The 18,626-nt window shown below is 54.2% G+C and overlaps 1 protein-coding gene across 1 annotated transcript in view; it reads left to right on the forward strand.

Moving 5' to 3' along the window:
• PTPRN2 (protein tyrosine phosphatase receptor type N2) overlaps window positions 1–18,626 on the forward strand; it is a 710,720-nt gene that overhangs the window by 646,415 nt on the left and 45,679 nt on the right. Inside the window, exon 15 of the mRNA XM_057550450.1 lies at window positions 4,898–5,045. Coding sequence (XP_057406433.1) covers window positions 4,898–5,045 — 148 coding nt within the window. The remainder of the gene's footprint in view (window positions 1–4,897; window positions 5,046–18,626) is intronic.

Consider the following 18,626-nt stretch of genomic DNA (forward strand, 5'->3'; position numbering starts at 1 on the left):
AGGAAATATTTAATGAAACATTCCGAAGTCCTTTGGTAATTTTTGGGGCAGTTCTTCCAAGTTTCAGAAGATTCAATGGCAAACTTTTTGGCATGCCAGTCATCAATATACAATTTTTATCTGGAACACAAATTTCTTACAGAATTTTCCAGGCTATGATCAATCATTCAACACGTATTGACTGTGTGCTAAGTGCATGCGACACGGGCCCCACCCTGAACAAGTGATCTCGTGAGAGGAGGGAGGGCCTGGCGCCCACAAAGCAGACGGGGATCCACGCCACGGAAATGCAGTTTTTAAACTAGCGTCTGAGGCGGGGGGTGGGTTGTAGGAAAGCAAGATCAGAGAAGGCAGTGACGGGCGTGAAGGCGGAGGACGCATCTGTACTGACCTGGACTTCTGGGTAGATTCATGACAGAACAATCAGCGTGAAGAAAGCGTCCAGAATGATGGTGACGGGGGAGGGTTCAAACAGTGGGACGTGTTCTTATTGGGACGGAGTAGCAGGTTAGTAAAGTGAAGTCTGGACAAAGGATAGTGCTATCTGGGCACCGTTGGTGGCTTTTGAAGCAGGTGGTATTGTGACCAGAAATGCCAGCTTGTGAAGGAACCAGAAAGGGGATGTGAGGGAGGTTGTAGTGAGGAGGCCACGGCAGCAGGAGGACACCAGCGGTTCTGTGTCTATAAGACCCTCATCTCAGCATCTTTTCAACTTAAATAAGAAAATTCTATAATATCGATGTCGTCCAAAGCTTAAGCAACGGTTGTCAGAACAGAAAAAAAAAAGCAGCTCACACATGTGCCAGGAATGGTGGAGTTTATCACAGGCCTTACGGTTTAGCTCCAGGTGAAGAAGTTATCAGCAGCTTCTGTTTTCATTCTGCTTTCCTTCATTTTCTACATGTGCTATTTATGGAATAAAAAGTTACAGGTTTTTTTTTAAAACTAAGCCCTCCTCCCATTCCTACCACACCACCCCCCCCTCTCTCTCTCTCACACACACACACACACACACACACACACACACACACACACACACGTTAAATGAAAGTATTTTAAATGTCAGCTTTTAGAACACCTACAGTCTGGGGGAAGAACATGCATAGTGTTTAAATTTCATGTTAACTTACCTAATTATTCCAGGAGGTGATGGTGTCTGGGGAGGATCACTACACCTGTTCTCACATCCTTGAAGAGAAGGGGCCTCATAGTATTGAGTTATGGTGGCAGGTTTTGTATTTGTATAAAACATGTTATTTTACTACCAAGGCCTAGCTTCCTGACAGACAACATGAAACATACTCTCATGTCTCAGAAGAAAAACATCTAATCCACAAACATAAAGAGCAAAAGCTCCTCAGACGTGGATGGGAATTATGTCCATTTAATACAGTGAATGATGTTTTGTAAAAATACTAATAGAAAAACAAAGAACAGGTCAAATTGAAATGACCAGAGCAGGGCAAACACAGACTATTGTAGTAATACATGCTGAGAGGATGAAAAATTTATCTCAGTTTTAATATAATCAAGTGTATCTTTAGATGAGTTACTTCTCAATGAAAAAAAGTAATAATGTTCATAACTACTGTTTCCTCCCTGTGTCACTCAAGCTTGCATACTAGAGTCCCAGTTTATACTTCTTGCCATAAATTTAGAAATTCAAGTGAACTTGCAGCATGATTTCACTTTCCAAGGTTAAGATAAATATGACAATTTAAACAGCTGCAGTTTACAGGAATTAAGATAATATCCGATGCCCCTTTTGCAGACAACATTTGAGACCTGATTAAACCTGCCAAGGTTTATCATTTTAGAATCCATCACATTTTATTGAAAGAAGCTCATTCGTTCATGATGGATTTTGTGAACAGAGTATTTTCCAAAGAAAAGTGAGGATCCCAAATCATTTTGCCAGGAACCGTTTTACATCCGTTTGTAAGACTGTACATTAACGAGTCTTGGGGAAAGTAACCACAGAAGCACTGAGACTGTACACTTTACCCAGAACTACCCCCTCCTTCCCGGGGACCCCCGCACACACCATTTTTTGTAAATTTTTCTACTTATTATTTTTTTATTATTTTTTTGTTTTTGGCTGTGTTGGGTCTTCGTTTCTGTACGAGGGCTTTCTCCAGTTGCGGCAAGCGGGGGCCACTCTTCATCACGATGCACGGGCCTCTCACTATCGCGGCCTCTCTTGTTGCAGAGCACAGACTCCAGACGCGCAGGCTCAGTAATTGTGGCTCACAGGCCCAGTTGCTCTGCGGCATGTGGTATCTTCCCAGACCAGGGCTCGAGCCCGTGTCCCCTGCATTGGCAGGCAGATTCTCAACCACTGCGCCACCAGGGAAGCCCCACACACCATATTTTCAGCTAGATAATAAGCTAGTTGGTATTTCCCCAAACTTAAGTGTCATCCTTATTAGGGTAACTTTGGTACAAGAAATATGTATCTGATATTCCATAATGATTGTCCCAAAAGAAAGCAGTCTGTGGTTTACATTTTCTAGATTGTGCCCTTAAGTTTGCTTCTTCCCCACCCAGAGAAACTGGTGAGCTGTGTGGGCACCAGGGGCTGGTGGTGGCCGGGGACTTAGAACTGCTGCGATGTTTCCGGTCCTGACGAGGGTGAGCTTCTGAGGCTCATGGTCTGTCCCTGAAAAGGGGTTCATGGTCACAGTCTCGGTCTTGTGCATAAAAGGCCATCTGCCGGTTCCCTAAGCGGCTGGAGCAGGGGGCTGAGGGATATGTGACCGTCACCCAGGGCCCCGTCGCTGGCCCTCCCAGAGCCACACCTGCTGGGGGGCCCTCAGCTGCTGGGCCCGGCGGCCCCGAGGGTGACTTCTCCCCTGGAACATGGCCCACCAGGCCCCCGGCTTCCGAGCTCTGGTTCAGCTCACGCACGTTGATACACCAGCCAGACCAACATGGACAGAGTCAGTGTCTGTTGAGTGAATAAAACAAAACAGTTCAGGTCGCTGTAGTCAGCGTTTCCCTGAGAAGTGTGGGACCCCAGCGCGACTGTCTGGTGGAGTTTCCTTCCTTTTCCCATGCCTCTCTGTCCCCTGGCGTGGGTGCCGATGAGCCGGGGCGGCCAAGGGCAGTGGGGGGGATGATCCTAGCCGGGAGGTCAGCTGGAGTGAGTGGACGAGGGGGCTGGCGGAGGGGTCGGGGTGATGTGGAACGGGTGCAAGCTTTGGCCAGACGTCGGGGTGCCTGACCGCTGGAGACCTGGCCTCGTGTGTGCGTGTGTGTTTCATTTTGCTGTGCGGGCATAGTTGAAAACCCACACGCAAGATATTAGAGGATGAGACTGCTGTTTCCTTTGGGCACAATAAAGCCACCCAGGTTGGTCCTTTGAAATGCTTTCCTTAAAATCATGGTCATTTCTGGACTGAACAGATCAATAATGTGAGTAGGCAGGACTGGCTCGGGCGTCTTTGTGGAGGGAACGTTCTGGAGGCCTTTGTTTCCCCATCCAGTTCTCCTAGTATCGCTGCCAACAGACAAGTGCCTGACAAATTAAGATCAGAGCAGCTGTGGGTCAAATACTTGGTTTGTTGTTTTTGTTTTCTAACACCGCCAGCCACGTGACGCTGCGCACATCAGAGAAGCCCAGTGTCTTAAATGCATCACCCCCGGTGGGTTCAGAAAAGCCAGGCAATTTCAAGAAAAATGACTTCTGTGCCAACAGAAACGGGAGCGGGGGCAGCCCCAGCGAAGGCCCCGTCTGAGCTCCCTGCCCTCGAGTGTGTGGCGAGTGGCAGGATTGTTGTCACCGCTGGTGACACCTGTGCCCCCTCCCTGCACCGGGGCCTGTGCACACAGTCAGCCCTCACGTGGGGACTAAACGGCAGCCCCTCCTGGGGTCCCCGCAGGGTCCCCACCCCTCCTGGCTGCCCCCACCGGGACCCCTGGCGGAGCGCCTGGCCCAGGCTCTGGAGGATCTTGGGAGGGTGTGGTTTCCGTTTCTGTCCAAGAGAAACCACTGGGACACGATTTTGCTTGGATACATACAATAGTTTTCAAACAGTGTGTTCCCTCGTTTTCACTGAAAATATTTCAAGCAATTATTGCAACATAGTGTCTGTTGGTAACCAGCGGTTCCCTGAGATGGGGAAAAAGAAAGTGAGACTGAGTGCAGAACATGACTTACTGAGATGCTTTCTCAGACTGAAGTTACTCACAAACACGTTTCTGTTGGCCCTGTCTTCTAACCCAGCTCCAGCTCGCTTCCTCCGTGCAGCACTGTGGTAGCTTCTTCGTGCATCTGAGCACGTTCCTTCTTTGCTGCAGGGAGCAGGGTCCTCCTGTACGTGTTTCCACGCACAGAGGCAGGGCCTGCAGACCCGGCTCCCAAACCTCCCTCACTCCTTACTTCAGAGCCTGGATGCCCCAGCCAGACACTCAGGGCCCCTCGGGTCTCTGTCCCCGGCCGCACCGGACACACCTGCACGTGTGCCTGCCCCTCCCCCGCACCGTGTTACACCTCTCCCCACAAAGTGCAGCGCCATAAGCTTACCTCCCTGACTGCGCCCATCCCGTGACCTCGCTCCTGGCTGGACACACGTCCCACCTCTGGGCTGGCGCATGAGACCTGGTCTGCAGCGTGTGCGTCTGTTTTCACGGTGGCTGGGTGTTCTCACCGCCCCCCTCGGCACCGCGGTAAACGCATCACGACCACCTTTGGACCAACCACCAAACCACGGGGCAGGCTTTGCTGCACCCCCTGCGTCTGGTTAGTCCTCGGCCCTGTACCAGCCCCCGAGCCAGCCCTACCCCCCCTCGGCAGGTGAACTGTGGGCTGCACCCCATGGGCCGCCTGGCGTCCCCGTCACCGCCAGGGGCCCGCGCCCTCCCGGATGGCGCCCCTGACTCTCGCTCTCCGTTCCAGGCCTACATGGAGGACCACCTGAAGAACAAGAACCGCCTGGAGAAGGAGTGGGAGGCTCTGTGTGCCTACCAGGCCGAGCCCAACAGCTCGCTCGTGGCCCAGAGGGAGGAGAACGTGCCCAAGAACCGCTGCCCCGCAGTGCTGACCTGTACGTACCGCCCGGGGCTCTGGCCGGGAGGGCGGCCGGCGGCGCTGGGGATGGGCTGCACTCGCCCCCGGGACCTCCCGCTGCGCTCGCGCGGCTGCAGCGCCCTCCCCTCCTGCCCGTCTGCCCTCTCTGCCAGCAAACGTCCTCTCACTTTATTTTTTTTTATTTTATTGAGGTGTAGTTGATTTACAATGTCATGTTAGTTTCAGATGTACAGCAAAGTGATTCAGTTATACATGGATAGATAGATAAATAGATAGGCAGATAGATGATATATAGATAGATGATAGATAGATAGATAGATAGATAGATAGATAGATAGATATTCTTTTTCAGATTCTTTTCCCTTATAGGTTATTGCAAAATACTGGGTAGGGTTCCCTGTGCTATACAACAGGTCCTTGTTGGTGATCTGTTTTATACATGGCAGTGTGTACATGTCAATCCCATGCTCCTAATTTATCCCCCCCACCTTCCCCTCTGGTAACCTTAAGTGTGTTTTCTATGTCTGTGGGTCTGTTTCTGTTTTGTAAATAAGTTCATTTGGGTTATATTTTATTTTATTTTATTTTTTAATTTATTTATTTATTCATTTATTTAATTTTTGGTTGCATTGGGTCTTTGCTGCTGCACGCAGGCTTTCTCTAGTTGCAGTGAGTGGGGGCCACTCTTTGTTGTGGGGCACAGGCTTCTCATTGTGGTGGCTTCTCTTGTTGCGGAGCACGGGCTCTAGGCGCATGGGCTTCAGTAGTTGTGGCTCGCGGGTTCTAGAGCGCAGGCTCAGTAGTTGTGGCGCGCGGGCTTAGCTGCTCTGTGGCATGTGGGATCTTCCCGGACCAGGGCTCGAACCCGTGTCGCCTGCATTGGCAGGTGGATTCTTAACCACTGCGCCACCAGGGAAGCCCTGGGTCATATTTTAGATTCCACATGTAAGTGATATCATACGGCATTTGTCTTTCTCTGTTTGAGTTACTTCACTTAGTATGATGGTGTCTGGGTCCATCCATTCGTCTCACGTAAAGGGCAGGGAGACCACCACTCTTTGAGCCGGCCCCCGACAGCAGCCTCGGAACACAGAACCGTTTCTTCCTTTTGGCCTCGCGGCCGAGTCCTGGAGCCATGGGTGGGACTTACAGATGCCGCGAGCCCCGGCTGTTGCTCTGGGATCTGAGGCTTGCTTCTGAGCCCTCGGGGTCTCATCCTCGCCCGTACTTGGGCTCACGCCGTCGTCCTTGAGCACTTAGGGCCGTGAGGAGTTGACAGGCAGTCACGTGGGCCGGGCAGGCTGTGGGCACAGCATGAGCAGACACAGGTGCCCCAGCAGCCTTCAACCCGACAGTGTGTCACCGACATCGCCAGGAGTCACTGCCAGGAGATGGGGACACAGGAAGGTACCAGCCCTGCAGTCTCACACTGTGTGAGGTGACAAGTGACCTACAGGTGCGGAGGCCCACGGAGGACTAAAGGGAGGGGCGGGCCAAGTCTGTGTCTTCCCACCCACCTGCAGCTCCTCTCCTCCTGTCACTTAACTAGAGACACCAGCCTCCTGTGTCCTAGCAGGTTCCAGGCCGGTCTGGGCTGTGGTTACTACACATCCCCCTGCAGGGGGAGGGGACCTGGGGAGTGTCTGTGACCAAAGTGTCTGACGTAAATGCTGACTGTCTTGGTAACGGAAGACGGGAGAGATGCATGCAGACCTCACACATGACAGGAGGAACTTTGTGGGCTGACGTTTTCGAGGGCTCAGCAAAGCCACACTGGGTCTCACAGGCAAGACCAGCCCCCTCGCAGGGAAGCACGCCCGGGGTCACAAGCCCCGTCCCAGCCCTGTGGAGCCAGTGGGGGACCAGCCTAGCACCACCCAAAGGGGCGGCCGGGCTCCCATCGCGCCGCCCCCCCGGCCTGGGAGACGCAGCAGCAGATGTCCTGTCTCGTAGTAAGTGGCAGCGACTCCACGCCGGCTCACAGGACAGCGAGAGCAAAGATACGCTCCTGTGCCGCTTTAGACCCTAGCCTGGGGATCACACACCTTTGTAAAACCTTAACACGCTGCTTCTGGGTGTAAGTCTTTTCTAACTGTTAGTCAGAGTTCAGACTAGTTCCGTGACGTCTGAGGGCCTTTTCCCTAAAGAGCTCTAAAAACAGGAGCTGTTGCGATTTATAAGTTTTCTATTTAGAAGAAAAGCCAGTAACTGACACATATTTATTAAGCACCTCCTTGTGCCAAGAGCTGCTGACAGACACTGGGTCATCCAGTCAACCAAGCTTGGCCACTGTCCTCAGAGAGGATCCAGGTTAGGGGGTGCAGGGGTGTTCCAACTACGCCCTAAATAATGAGGTGTTGGGGGCAGACGGACCGTCAGCCTGGGTCCCGCGTGCTCCCAGGCCTGTAGGCTTCCTCGGGTGGCAGGCCCTGTAGGGTAGATACCCAAGTTCAAAGCAGCCCTTCCACAGAGCCAACCACGGCACATTCCCGTCCACGCGCCCTGCAGCCCGGCCGGCCGCCGCGCTCCGTCGGTGCCGAGTCAGCGACGGGTCCACAGGCCAGGACCTCGGGCACGTAGGGCGTCCTGTCTTCAGCCTTCGGGGTGGTGCTTCAGCCCCGCGGGGACCAGGACCCTGGAGCCCTTGGACCAGAGCCTCGGGCCTGCCATACGTGGGCCGGAGCCAGGGCTCTGAAGAGGAAGCGCCTTCTTGGCTGGACTCTGGCGCTGGGCGTTAGAGAGAGGCCGCTGATCTTGACCGGCGCGGCCGTCCCAGAGCCTGACCTAGCTTCTCGCCTGTCCGGGGTCCTGCAGGAAGTAGGGGCCAGTACCCTGCAGAGACAAGTGAGAAGATGGAGCTTCCCCAGACGTGCAGGTCCAGTCCCAGCAAGTGCGGCCCCGCCTTTGTCTTCCACACTCCTGCCTCCTTAACTGTTAGAGGAAATCCTGTCATCAGATCTCCACCGGCGTCCCTTCCCAGGCAGGACCCTCTGGCGATGGCATCACTGAAACTCTTGTTGGTCTCGCCAAACTCCACCAGGGAGAACCGCCGCCTCTTCCTGAAACCTGCTTCGTATTTTCTGGCTGTTCACTCCTTATTGGCACAGAGACGGTCCGCGGTGGAGCGTAGGGGGTTGACAGGGTGGCCTCCGCACGCCCCGCTCCCTGAAGCCGATGTCGACACCCCAGCCCGGGACAGCGTCGTGCGTCCGACGTGCTCCCTGCAGCACCCACGTGTCACTCAGCCTCACTCAGGGCTCGGGATGGAAACCCCGGGGCCACCTCTCTCTGCATTTGCTCCTTTTGCCGTGTCCTCTCCTGTCACCTCCAGCGAGGCCCCTCATTTCTGGATCTGACGGTACCGGCCCGCTCTGCTCCCCCCTACCCCTGGCTGGACCCCGCCTTCCCGCCTCTACTTCCCTCCTTGAACCAGCTCTGCTCCTGCCCCGCTTCTCCTCACGTCCATCCTCCACCCGGGAGAGGGGAGCGATTGCCTGGCCCCCTGGGCGGCGTCCCCCCGGGCCACCCACCTGGACCCCGCCCAGCCCGGCAGCGTGCAGGCTCCCCTCCTCCCACCCCCTGCACGTCTTTGCTCGTCTGCTGCCCCCGAAGCGTCTCTCCCCCCACCTCCCCCAACACGAGGGCCGTTCCAGCTGAGGCTGGAAGACGTCCCAGTTGGCAGTTTGGTGGGAAATTCAAAAGCGGCCGGGCTAGCGACTTTCCCATCCCTGACAGCCTGGAGATTCTAGCTACACGTGAATTGTCTTTCAAAGGAGAAGGCAACTAGCATTCATGAGATGTTGGCTGGCCCTGTGCTAGGTCTAATTATATAGCTCAGAAGTTTAAAGAATTTAATTTTTAAATTCTATTTTTTTTTGCATTTTTAAAAAGAATTATGCAATGTTCCGCTCATCTGTTTTTCAAATTAAAAACAGGCATATGATGCTGTTTTGGTGTGCTATCTTAAACAAAAAAATGTTTGTGATTCTGAGTTACAATAACAAGAGAGAGACACAGAGACACGGGAATACTTAGAGATGAAACCAGAGGGAATGTAAGGCCGAAGACACAGGTACGTGAAGATGGACAGAAGGATCTGTGACGCCGTTTCTCGCAGTTCAGCCTTCTAGGGCGTTGCTGCTGACCAGCTCGCAGCTCGGCCCCCAGCCTTGCCGGGCAGACGGGCCGGGTGAGGGTCAGAGCGACTCTGGCCCGGCTCTTCCCGGAAGCCACATCTCCTGGGGGCACCAGGCTTCGGCCACGTGTGACAGAAAGGTCAGTGGCCAGGCTGCGCACATCGAGTGCGGCCCCCGAGCGCCCCGGGCCTGCCCCCCAACCCTCCTGCCTCTCCCCCCTGTCGGACAGATGAGGGCGCTGGAGTTCGAGCCCGGGTGCTCGGTGCTGACGGGACGCCACCCCCCTTCTGCTTTTGTGGCCTCACCTGAGACTTTTTGAGTCGGGAACATGACCACGGATTTCGAACTTCCACAGAAGGAACGTCTAAAATACATCCAAGGCCCACGGTACTTGACAAAGCATCGCTTCCCTTGAAACACACAGAAAACAATCTATTTCCAAACAAACCTTTGGTTTCCGTTTTTTTCCCAACTCCCAGCAGAATCCCCGCAGTGAGTAGTCTGGTTTGGTCACATCTGACTGACCTGCTTAGCCTCTAGCCATCAGTCGTGGGAAATTCTCCTTGATCCGACAAGCAAGCAGGATCTTCTTCCCCTCACAAAAAAACGGCTGCCCGAGAAAGTCAAGTGTCCAGATAAGTTGCTGACTTGACTGTCTTTTTGTCACTCCCTTTTTTCGGCCTCAGAACCAGCTGAGTTACTGCCTCTGGATTTGGGAAGGCTGTAGGTGTGTTGGTGGCGACAAGAAACTACCCCAGCAAATTCTGTGAAGGCTTTTCCTTTGCTACATCACAGCAGAAGCTGGGCCGCCTGAGACTGAAGAGCTTTTAAGGGACACGGGGAGGAGGCAGAGGCCGCGTTTCAGAAGCGCCCGGGCCTTCCCGTGGGGCTGTGCACGTGCGGAGCCTCTGGAGACGGGGCCCTGGGCTGTGGGCGCCCTGCCGGAGCCTCCCAGGGCAGAGGGGCTGCTTGCGGGCTGGGGGCCGCGCCACTGTCTGCACAGTTCACCACTCAGGTTCAGCTCCTGCCCTCTCTTCACTCCTCTCCTTGAAGCTGGGCCGCTGGATGTGTAAGACACCCAACCTCCTGTCACCTGGTGTCTGTGCTTCTCACCGTCCCATCCTGATGCTGCTCGCAGAGGCGGGAGCCGGGGCTGGGCCCCTCTTCTGGACCCGCCCTGGTTTCTGCGCCCAGAGGCCGATCACAGCCTTCAGAAGGGCCGCGACGGGCTGTGTTTCCTCCTTGACCCGGACGTTTCCAGTTTCCCTTCATCCTGCAATGCACACATCACAAGGCACAGCCCCGAGCCGCCCATCCTTATACGGAATTGAACTCGGCATTCACCGCCGATAAACGAATCCTTGTTCAAAGTCAAGGGGAGTTTGACTCCTGGTCACCACGGTCACCCTCAGCCTTTTGCCATCCGCACATTTTATAAACATGTGTTACCTGCCTTCGAGTCATAGGCAGAGCCACATTCAGCAGGATGAATACAGGGCGCTGCCTACCAAGGCCCCCCTCAGGCTGACTCGGATCCAGGAAGGAACGTTCCAGTGGCTGCTCTGTGAGCCCCTCTTTGCCTGCCGCCCTCCCGTGCAGCCCAGGAGATCCCTGCACAGTAGACCGTGCAAAAGGCCAGGTGTGCAATGTCCCGTTTACACCGTCACCCGAGAGCCTGGAGCCAGAGGTGAGCCGGGGCGTCGGGGGGCAACGTGGCTTGCCCCCCGCCCTCCTGACCCCGGGGATTCCTTGCTGGCCAGTCCAGGGGCAATTGGCAAAGAAGCAGTGTCGCCGGCTTGCTGTAATTCCCCCCCACACACTTTTTATTGCAAAAGTTTTAAAATCCTCGGGTTGAAATGACAATTTGATGATCGCCTATATTCCCACCAGCCAGACTCCACACAGCTGCCGCTCCGTATTTTGCCTTTTTTTGTGTTATCAGTGTGTGTGCTTTACTTCTTTACTGGCTGAACCATTTCAAAGTGGGGTTTAGGCATCGTGACATCTAAATACGTTAGCCTGTGTCTCCTAAAAGTAAAGACCTTCTCCTGCGTAGCTACGACCCCATTGTTGTAACTGAGAAAATCAGTCATCCCCTGTTAGCAGCTAATTCCAATCCATCTTCCAATGCGCCCAAATATTCCAGTTCTGTCACCTACAGCAGTTTGTCAACTAGGATGCAATCAAGGTGCATAACTGCCTTTTGGACTTCGCATCTCTCTAGCCTTTGTAACTTTAGAACAACCCCCTTGGTTTTCCGACGTGACTTGACCCTAACAAGCTCCTCTTCTCCTGGCGTCCACCCTCCCTGGAAACTTTCACAAGCTCTCCAGTCAGGAGGCTGGCTGGTCCTTGGGACGCTGACGGCCTGGTTCCCAGACCCGCTTTTTCCCCCCTTCTGGTCACGCACCCGAGACCCAGAGGCCCAGGGACGCAATGAGGTCAAAACCAGCCGTGGCCAGACTGTGCGTCCCCAGGACACGCCGTGGACGTGGCCAGCACCCGCTGCGGCTGCACCCAGAGGACTCGCAGAACCGGTTCTGGTCACGGGACCGGAGACCAGAACCTGCCCGTGAACATCGTCCCCCAGCATCCGTCGACCCCCTAACTATCTCCTCTCTGTCCTTGCTGGTTTGAAAAGGTATCCTCCGATAGAGATGGCCACGACGGAACTGTAATTGAATAGATTTTCTGTTTGTTATCTACCAAAATGATGTCATCTACACCAGACAGAGGCTTCATTCGGTTTAAACAAAGGTGCACAGACTCTCCTGTTATCCCCTGTGTATTCTGCGCCATCCCACTCGGGACGTCAGCCTTTCTGACGATCCTGGTTTACGTGCGCGCTTCCGCCTTTCGTATGTGATCTTTTACATTGCGGGCCACCCTGGCTTCTTTGGATGTCTGTTTCTCGTTTTCTTACTCAGGATATTTACCACTGTGTCATCAGAACTCTGACGTTTAGGGTTTCCCATCTCTTTGGCTCAGCGCCCTTTTGGAGTCTCTGGAACAACATTCCCTCATCTGGTTATGTGTTAAATGCCTAGCATTCTCTTTCTTGGCCACTCAAAACTTTAAGATGGTTTGGCCACTGTTCTCTCAAGGTTACCATCAGCTGAGCAATTCTGTCCTTATTAGAGTTCAGTTTAGACGTGTAGCAGTACTGGCCTGGGTCCCCGCCAGGTGCTGTGGCTGTCAGCTGAAGGTGGCACCTGTGTCCCCGCCCGACCGCCCTTGGTCAGCACAGATGGGGACGGGGTTGCTTTCTGGTGACAACATTGTGCTCAGTAGAACACAGACTTCTGTCACTTTGTTTCAACATGTGTGAGCTGCCCCCGACAGGGGCCCTCCGAGGCCGCGCCCTTCGCCGTCTGTGTCCGGCCCGCCTCAGCTCAGCGGGGGGCGGGGGTGGGAGTGGGGATGCAGGTCCTCTCGCTCAGAGAAGGTGCGTGACTGAGGTCCGTTGATTGATGGTCTCTGGGTAGAACGGTGCAGATGGCGCGGTTTTGCTTGGTTGGTGTCTGTGCTCTTATTATGCAGAGTTGTTCTTGTGTGTGTGCAACACGAGTGCTGCCAGCAAACATTTGCACACTGTGCTGCACGCCCTCCTGCCCTCCAGGCACGAGGACGGTGCCCTGGTGTCACCGCCGTGCCCACCATGGCCCAGGGCTGGGTCCCGGAGCCTCTTCCCACGCAGTCACCGGGGCTGCTGGGACCTCTCTGCAGAGCTACCCTCCCCCTCCTCTCCCTTCCTCCTCCCCCTCCTTCCCCTCCCCCTCCTTCCCCTCCCCCTCCCCCTCCTTCCCCTCCCCCTCCCCCTCCTTCCCCTCCCCCTCCTTCCCCTCCCCCTCCTTTCCCTCCCCCTCCTTCCCCTCCCCCTCCCCTCCTTCCCCTCCCCCTCCCCCTCCTTCCCCTCCCCCTCCCCCTCCTTCCCCTCCCTCTCCCAGGTTCATGAGGGGCCACCTCATGCCTACTGGCTAATTCTCTCATAGAAAGCTAACTTTTTTAGCTGGTAGGAACTTTCTGGTCATCTCGGTCAGCCTCCTCATTGAAGACGTGGGGAACTGGAAGACGTTAGACACGTGAAAAGGGCAGACAGGGCGTCGTGAGAAAGCCAGGCCCAGACAGAGCCTCAGCTCCAGGGGCGGGAGCGTCCAGGCCACAGAGCTGTGTCCTCACCACCTGGAGGCCGGGGTCCAAGACAAGGGGGATATGACAAGGCTGGCCCCTCAGGGCTTCGAGGGGGTGTCTGTCCCGGGCCCTCTCCTCGGCCTTCCTGTCTACACGTCATCCTTCCTCTGCTTGTGTCTGATTCCAAACTACCCCTTTTATAAGGACGCCCGGCACAGGCTTAGGCCCACCCATATGACCGTGTTGTCACCCCATCCCCTCTGTACAGACCCATCTCCAAATAAGGCCACAGCCCGAGGTCCTGGGGGCTAGTGCACCCACACATCTTTTCTTGCGGGGGACACAATTCAACCTTCGACACCAGGCGCCCCTGGACGGCTCAGTGGTTGGCAGGGCAGTGCCAGGCCACTACCTGAAACCTTTGGAGCCGGTTCCTGCTCGGCACAGAGGCCGAGCCCAGAGGGACCTTTTCCTTGCAGACGCTGAGCAGCAAGGTTAGAACAGGGGCTCCTGCTGTGCTGCAGCCCCTGTCACCCACCCATATGGTCACGCACCCGCCGAGCTGGGCGGCCATCCTATTTGGGATTGCCTTTTGAGAGATCCACAGAGAAGCTGGTGAAACTAAGAAATGAGACACGAGATGAGGTCTTCAGACCACGTTTCAGGCCACGCGTGTGCCTCCGGGACCTGCTTCGGGCGAGTTTGGAGCCGGGAAGCCAGCCGTGAGCCTCTGGCTGTGGGCCGTCACCGCGGGGCAGCTTCCGGGGTGGGGACGGAACCAGCCTGCCTTCTTGCGGCCGTGGGTGCTGGCAGGTGTGCTGACCCTGGGCCCCAGACGCCCCGCTCTGCCCGCCACTGAGCCAAGGAGACGCAGAGCGGGAGTGTCTGCTTTCCTCCTTAAACGTTTGATGATCCTGTGGTTTGAGGTGTGGGCTTCTTCACGAGAGCAGAGCCCTTGCTCACGGGCTTCCTGAGGAAGGGGCGCTGGTGGGAAGAAGTGTGAGCCGACCTCCAAGGAGGACTCACCGCCTCAGAGCAAGAGTGCTTCGCGCTCACGCCGTCATCCTCCGGTTCCCGGGGCTGTGGAGAAACGTGTCGTACACTGAGCTTCTCAGAGTCCTGAAACAGACATAATACAAACATTTATGGCTCTGCCTCAGCTGTGACAAGGCTAAGTCAATGAAGATGTTTCCAGGCGTGACCGGCTGGGAACGGGAGGCTGGCGTTAACAGCTGGTGGAGAAGTTCAGGTGATGTTTGCGGTTTGCTAACCCGTCAGGGGACCCAGGAAATTCGGGAAGGAAGTGGTGCCGCTGGTGCCGTTTGTGAGCACAGCCCGGTGTGTGGGGTCTCCATGAAAGGCTCAGAGCCCCCCAGGCAGAGTGCTGGCCCGTCACAGACGCACCGCATGTTTGCACCAGCCATACCCTCCGAGTAGAGAAGATGCCATCAGCCGGTGTAATGGTTTCATCTCAATCTTAACAGAAAATTGAGACAGCTGCAGGGCCCCAGGGGAATATTGACAGACCACTCGGATGAAGAAATCCCCATGGCAAGTGCCAGTGTCAACTCACGGCTTCTACAGATGCCTAACTCGTGTTACCACCAGCAGTATCAATGACTTCGTCTATTAGGGGAGTGAAGACTGTTGACTCATATGCGTACCAGTACACTCAGACAGTGTGAGGGACACGATCAGGGAGCCTAAAGAAACGCTCTCCTTAAAGAGCCATGTTAGGAGATGATGTCACAGGCGGGGGAGGCCTCCACACACTCTCCTTGGGTGGGTTCTGGTGGAACGTGGGCACGGGCTAGAAGGAAGCCTGAATGGTTAAGCCGCAGTGTCCTCCAAAATCTCCCTCTCTCCAAGGCTCCTTTGCCTTAGTCATAATCAAGAAGCAATTCTAGACCTTACTCCTTCTGTTGGCATTTATGAAAATCATCCTGTATTTACTGACAACTCATCCTATACCTCACAATGAGTTTTGCCAGTTCAGCTGACTTTTTGTCAGGTGTGTGTCCATCTGTAATCTTGAACTTGTTCCTAAATCCCTTGCTCTCTGCCAGGCCTTACGTGAGCACTTTATAGAAGCCATTTATCACAACAAGCCTGTGAGTTAGATATCGTTATCCTACATTTTGGATGACAAATCTGACACTTTAAGATATTGAATCATTTACCCAAATATCACCAGGCTAGCAGGTGGCCAGGCTGGGTCAAGCCTGGACCCTTAGCTCTGTGGTCTTTGCCAAGTCGATTACTTGATGTTTTAGAGCCTTAGTTTCTTCAACCTAAATGGGAAAATGGACTCTATTCTGTCTATAGCACAGTGTTCCAGGAAGAAGGAGGATAATACATGTGAAACATTAGGACAGGTAGAATGCTACAGAAATTCGAAGCACTGTTCTTAAACACGGGAACAGTACACAATAAATTCTTCACAGGTTCAGAAAAGGAACAGGCACAGAGGGTTAATTCAGCAAGTTCCTTCTTAATAGGTGTTTTTCTCCTTCCCTCCTTGATAAAATGTACTACTGTGGATCTTATGAGAGGAAAATAACTCAGTTATAGAGCCAGGTGCAGCGGGAAGACACTACCTGAATTTCCTTGTTTCCTGGCTTCTGAGTGAAGTCTCAGAACAAGATCTTGAAGGACACACCCAGCTCTTAATTAAAATGTAAGCGCTGCAGTTGTAAAAATTCTTGCTCTGTGGTGTGTGTTTATAACGGGGAAGACAAAGGAACAGTATTCAGCCGATCCACAGAGGAGAGAGAGGGGGTTATTTGCTCAGGAGCCCAGCCCTGGCTTCACCTCCACGCCACTTGTTGACCTTGAGTGAATCAGTAATCCTGCCAGGAAGCCTTGTCTGCCCTGTACATCACAAAGAATCCAAGCAGCCACCCTCAGAACAGGAACAGTGAACCACGAAATAGTTGAGACTTGCCCAGCCGAGTGAAGTGTCCACTGGACCGTCCCTGCTACATCAGCCTACCCTCCGCCGGACTCTGGCCCTTCTGGGATGGCCCCCGGTGTTTCAGAGGGAGGTTCAAGATGGTCCCACACTAAAAAAAAAAAAAAAAAAATTCACTGTTAATTTTTAAATCAACACATTGCTGCAATATCAAATGTGTGATGGGAAGGTAGAACTCTGAGCTTTGAAAGCCCTTGTCCCAGCCTCAGTGGCATCTTGGAAAGCGTGCCCTGCGGGGATGAAGGTGGCTGGACCGGTACCCGCAGGGATGCAGGATGCTGTGAGCTGTCTTCACAGCAAGCTTAGGCTCCATCCCTGCTCAAAACAGTTTATCCCATTAACCATCGGGGGTCAAGCTCACCGAGACTCCCAAACTGAGGACACGTTTTCTTGATTTTCCGACTAGAAAATCCAGCTGGCACTTGTTTACTGAGCCTGGTTGCTTGCAGGGCCCCATGGAGATGAGAGGGACCCGGCAGCCCCCCAATCCTGGGCCTATTCAGTACGACCAGGGGGCCACTCTGCTCTGGGTGTGATCGGCGCCCTCTGAAGCTCCGGGCCCTGCTCCCTGGTCCCCTCCGTCGCGATGGCCAGCAGCCCTGCCCTGGGTAATGGGTTCTCAGACACTGGGAGCAGCCCAATTGCTGCTATTAGCAATGCCTGAAGTGGGCTTGTGGAGAATATTTGCAGTGAGGGGGGCTCCTGGGAGACCCTCGGGAACCCTTTGGAATCAGCTAGAAGCCCTGCTCTGTGTATCCAAGCTTGTGTGTGGACAGAAGGCACGGTCCCCATTCAGAGAAGGGCCCGGCTTCCGAGCGGCTCGCCCCATCTCTGGCTTTGATGTGTCTGGACGCACCCCCCACGCACACACGCTGAGAAACTGGGCCTCTTGAACTTCATTTTGGGGTTGATTGTTTGTAGCGCTTTGGAATGTCAGAGTTGACCGACTTTTCTCGTGGGTTTTATTTCAACTTCCTGCCACAGCCAATTTTCAGTCTCTCAAGAATAAATCTGTGCAGGACCCCGAAGCCATTGAGTCCAGGGGACTTTTGAACCGTTGGTCACACCTTAGCGGGGGGCTTTGGCAGCTGCCATTGTAAACACCTTCAGAACATTCCACAGCGTCTGGTCCGTGTCACCTGTGCTCAGGTAAACACGTCAGGCGTGAACCCCTTCCCCGTCTCTAGATGTTTCTTACCTGTCTTGTCTCTACCAGGAAAAAGCCAACGTTAATACCTCAGTAAGACGGATAGGATGGTGTCCAGTCTCCAGTGGACGATACCTTCCAAGTTCAATCAGTTTAGGCCTCACCAAGTTTCCCAAGCCCCAGAACTGTTTAAAACAAAAAATAAGTAAATAAGTAAAATCTCCCAGAGGAAGAAAAGAAACACAAACCACAGCAAAGCCCCCGTGCTCTCCTGACCCCACTGCCGAGCTGCTCCCAGGGTTGGGAGCAGGAGGTGGGGAGACGCGGCTGAAATGCCGGGACTCTGGACTTGGGGTAACACACTTACCACCGTGGAAGCCCTGAGCTCCAGGGCTGCAGCCGGGCTGCCTGTTTTCTCCGCAGAAGCAGGCGGTATGGGGGCCGCCGGAAGGCCTTCACTGCCGCACAAGATGATGGAGCTCGGCGCTTCCCGTTTTCAAGTTTGCACCTTGCGGAGGAAGGGGAGGAAGGTGGGAGAAACGGGGACTCTCGGGGGTGCCCTGCTGGCCGTGAAGGTTCCTGAAAACAGGCAGAGAGCTGTCACTGACCGCAGAAGGGCGGTTACTCCAGAACCAGAGTTAGGGGTGATTCACGTAGCAAACACATGAAGCTGTGACCGATCACATGTCCTTAATGCCCACTGAAGCGTCTGGTTTCAACACTCGTCCAATTATTTTGCCCGTTTTAGGCACGTTTCTGTGTCGGTGAGTCCCCACGTGAACACTACTCCCCGCGCCCTCTTCCGCTGCATTTTCTTTTGCTCTTTTCTCCTTGTAAAGCTACATTCTCGTAATCTCGAGTATTTCACCTTCTCTAGACGACAAAATTGTATGTATTGAATGATGGTCTAATAGCTTAATATCCATGTTGATGTTTATTTTCTCTGTGTTACCAAATACGTGTTATTTAAAGGCAAACACTACATGAGCTACTGCTGAGGAGCACCCAGCCTTGGCATTGGAACTTGACACGAGAAAAACAGGAGGTTCCCTGCACACCCTTACGCTCCACTTCGTGGGCTGAAGGACCCTCGGTGGGGGAGGGAGGGAGGGAGGAGGTGCGTTGACGGCCTTCAGCAGGACCTGGGGGCAGGGGGCAGCGGTGGCCCTGGATGACGCCCTGCACGGGTTAACGCTCTGCTTTGGGGCTTGC

This window comes from Balaenoptera acutorostrata, chromosome 7 (assembly GCF_949987535.1).
Source record: "Balaenoptera acutorostrata chromosome 7, mBalAcu1.1, whole genome shotgun sequence".
Taxonomy (NCBI): domain Eukaryota; kingdom Metazoa; phylum Chordata; class Mammalia; order Artiodactyla; family Balaenopteridae; genus Balaenoptera; species Balaenoptera acutorostrata.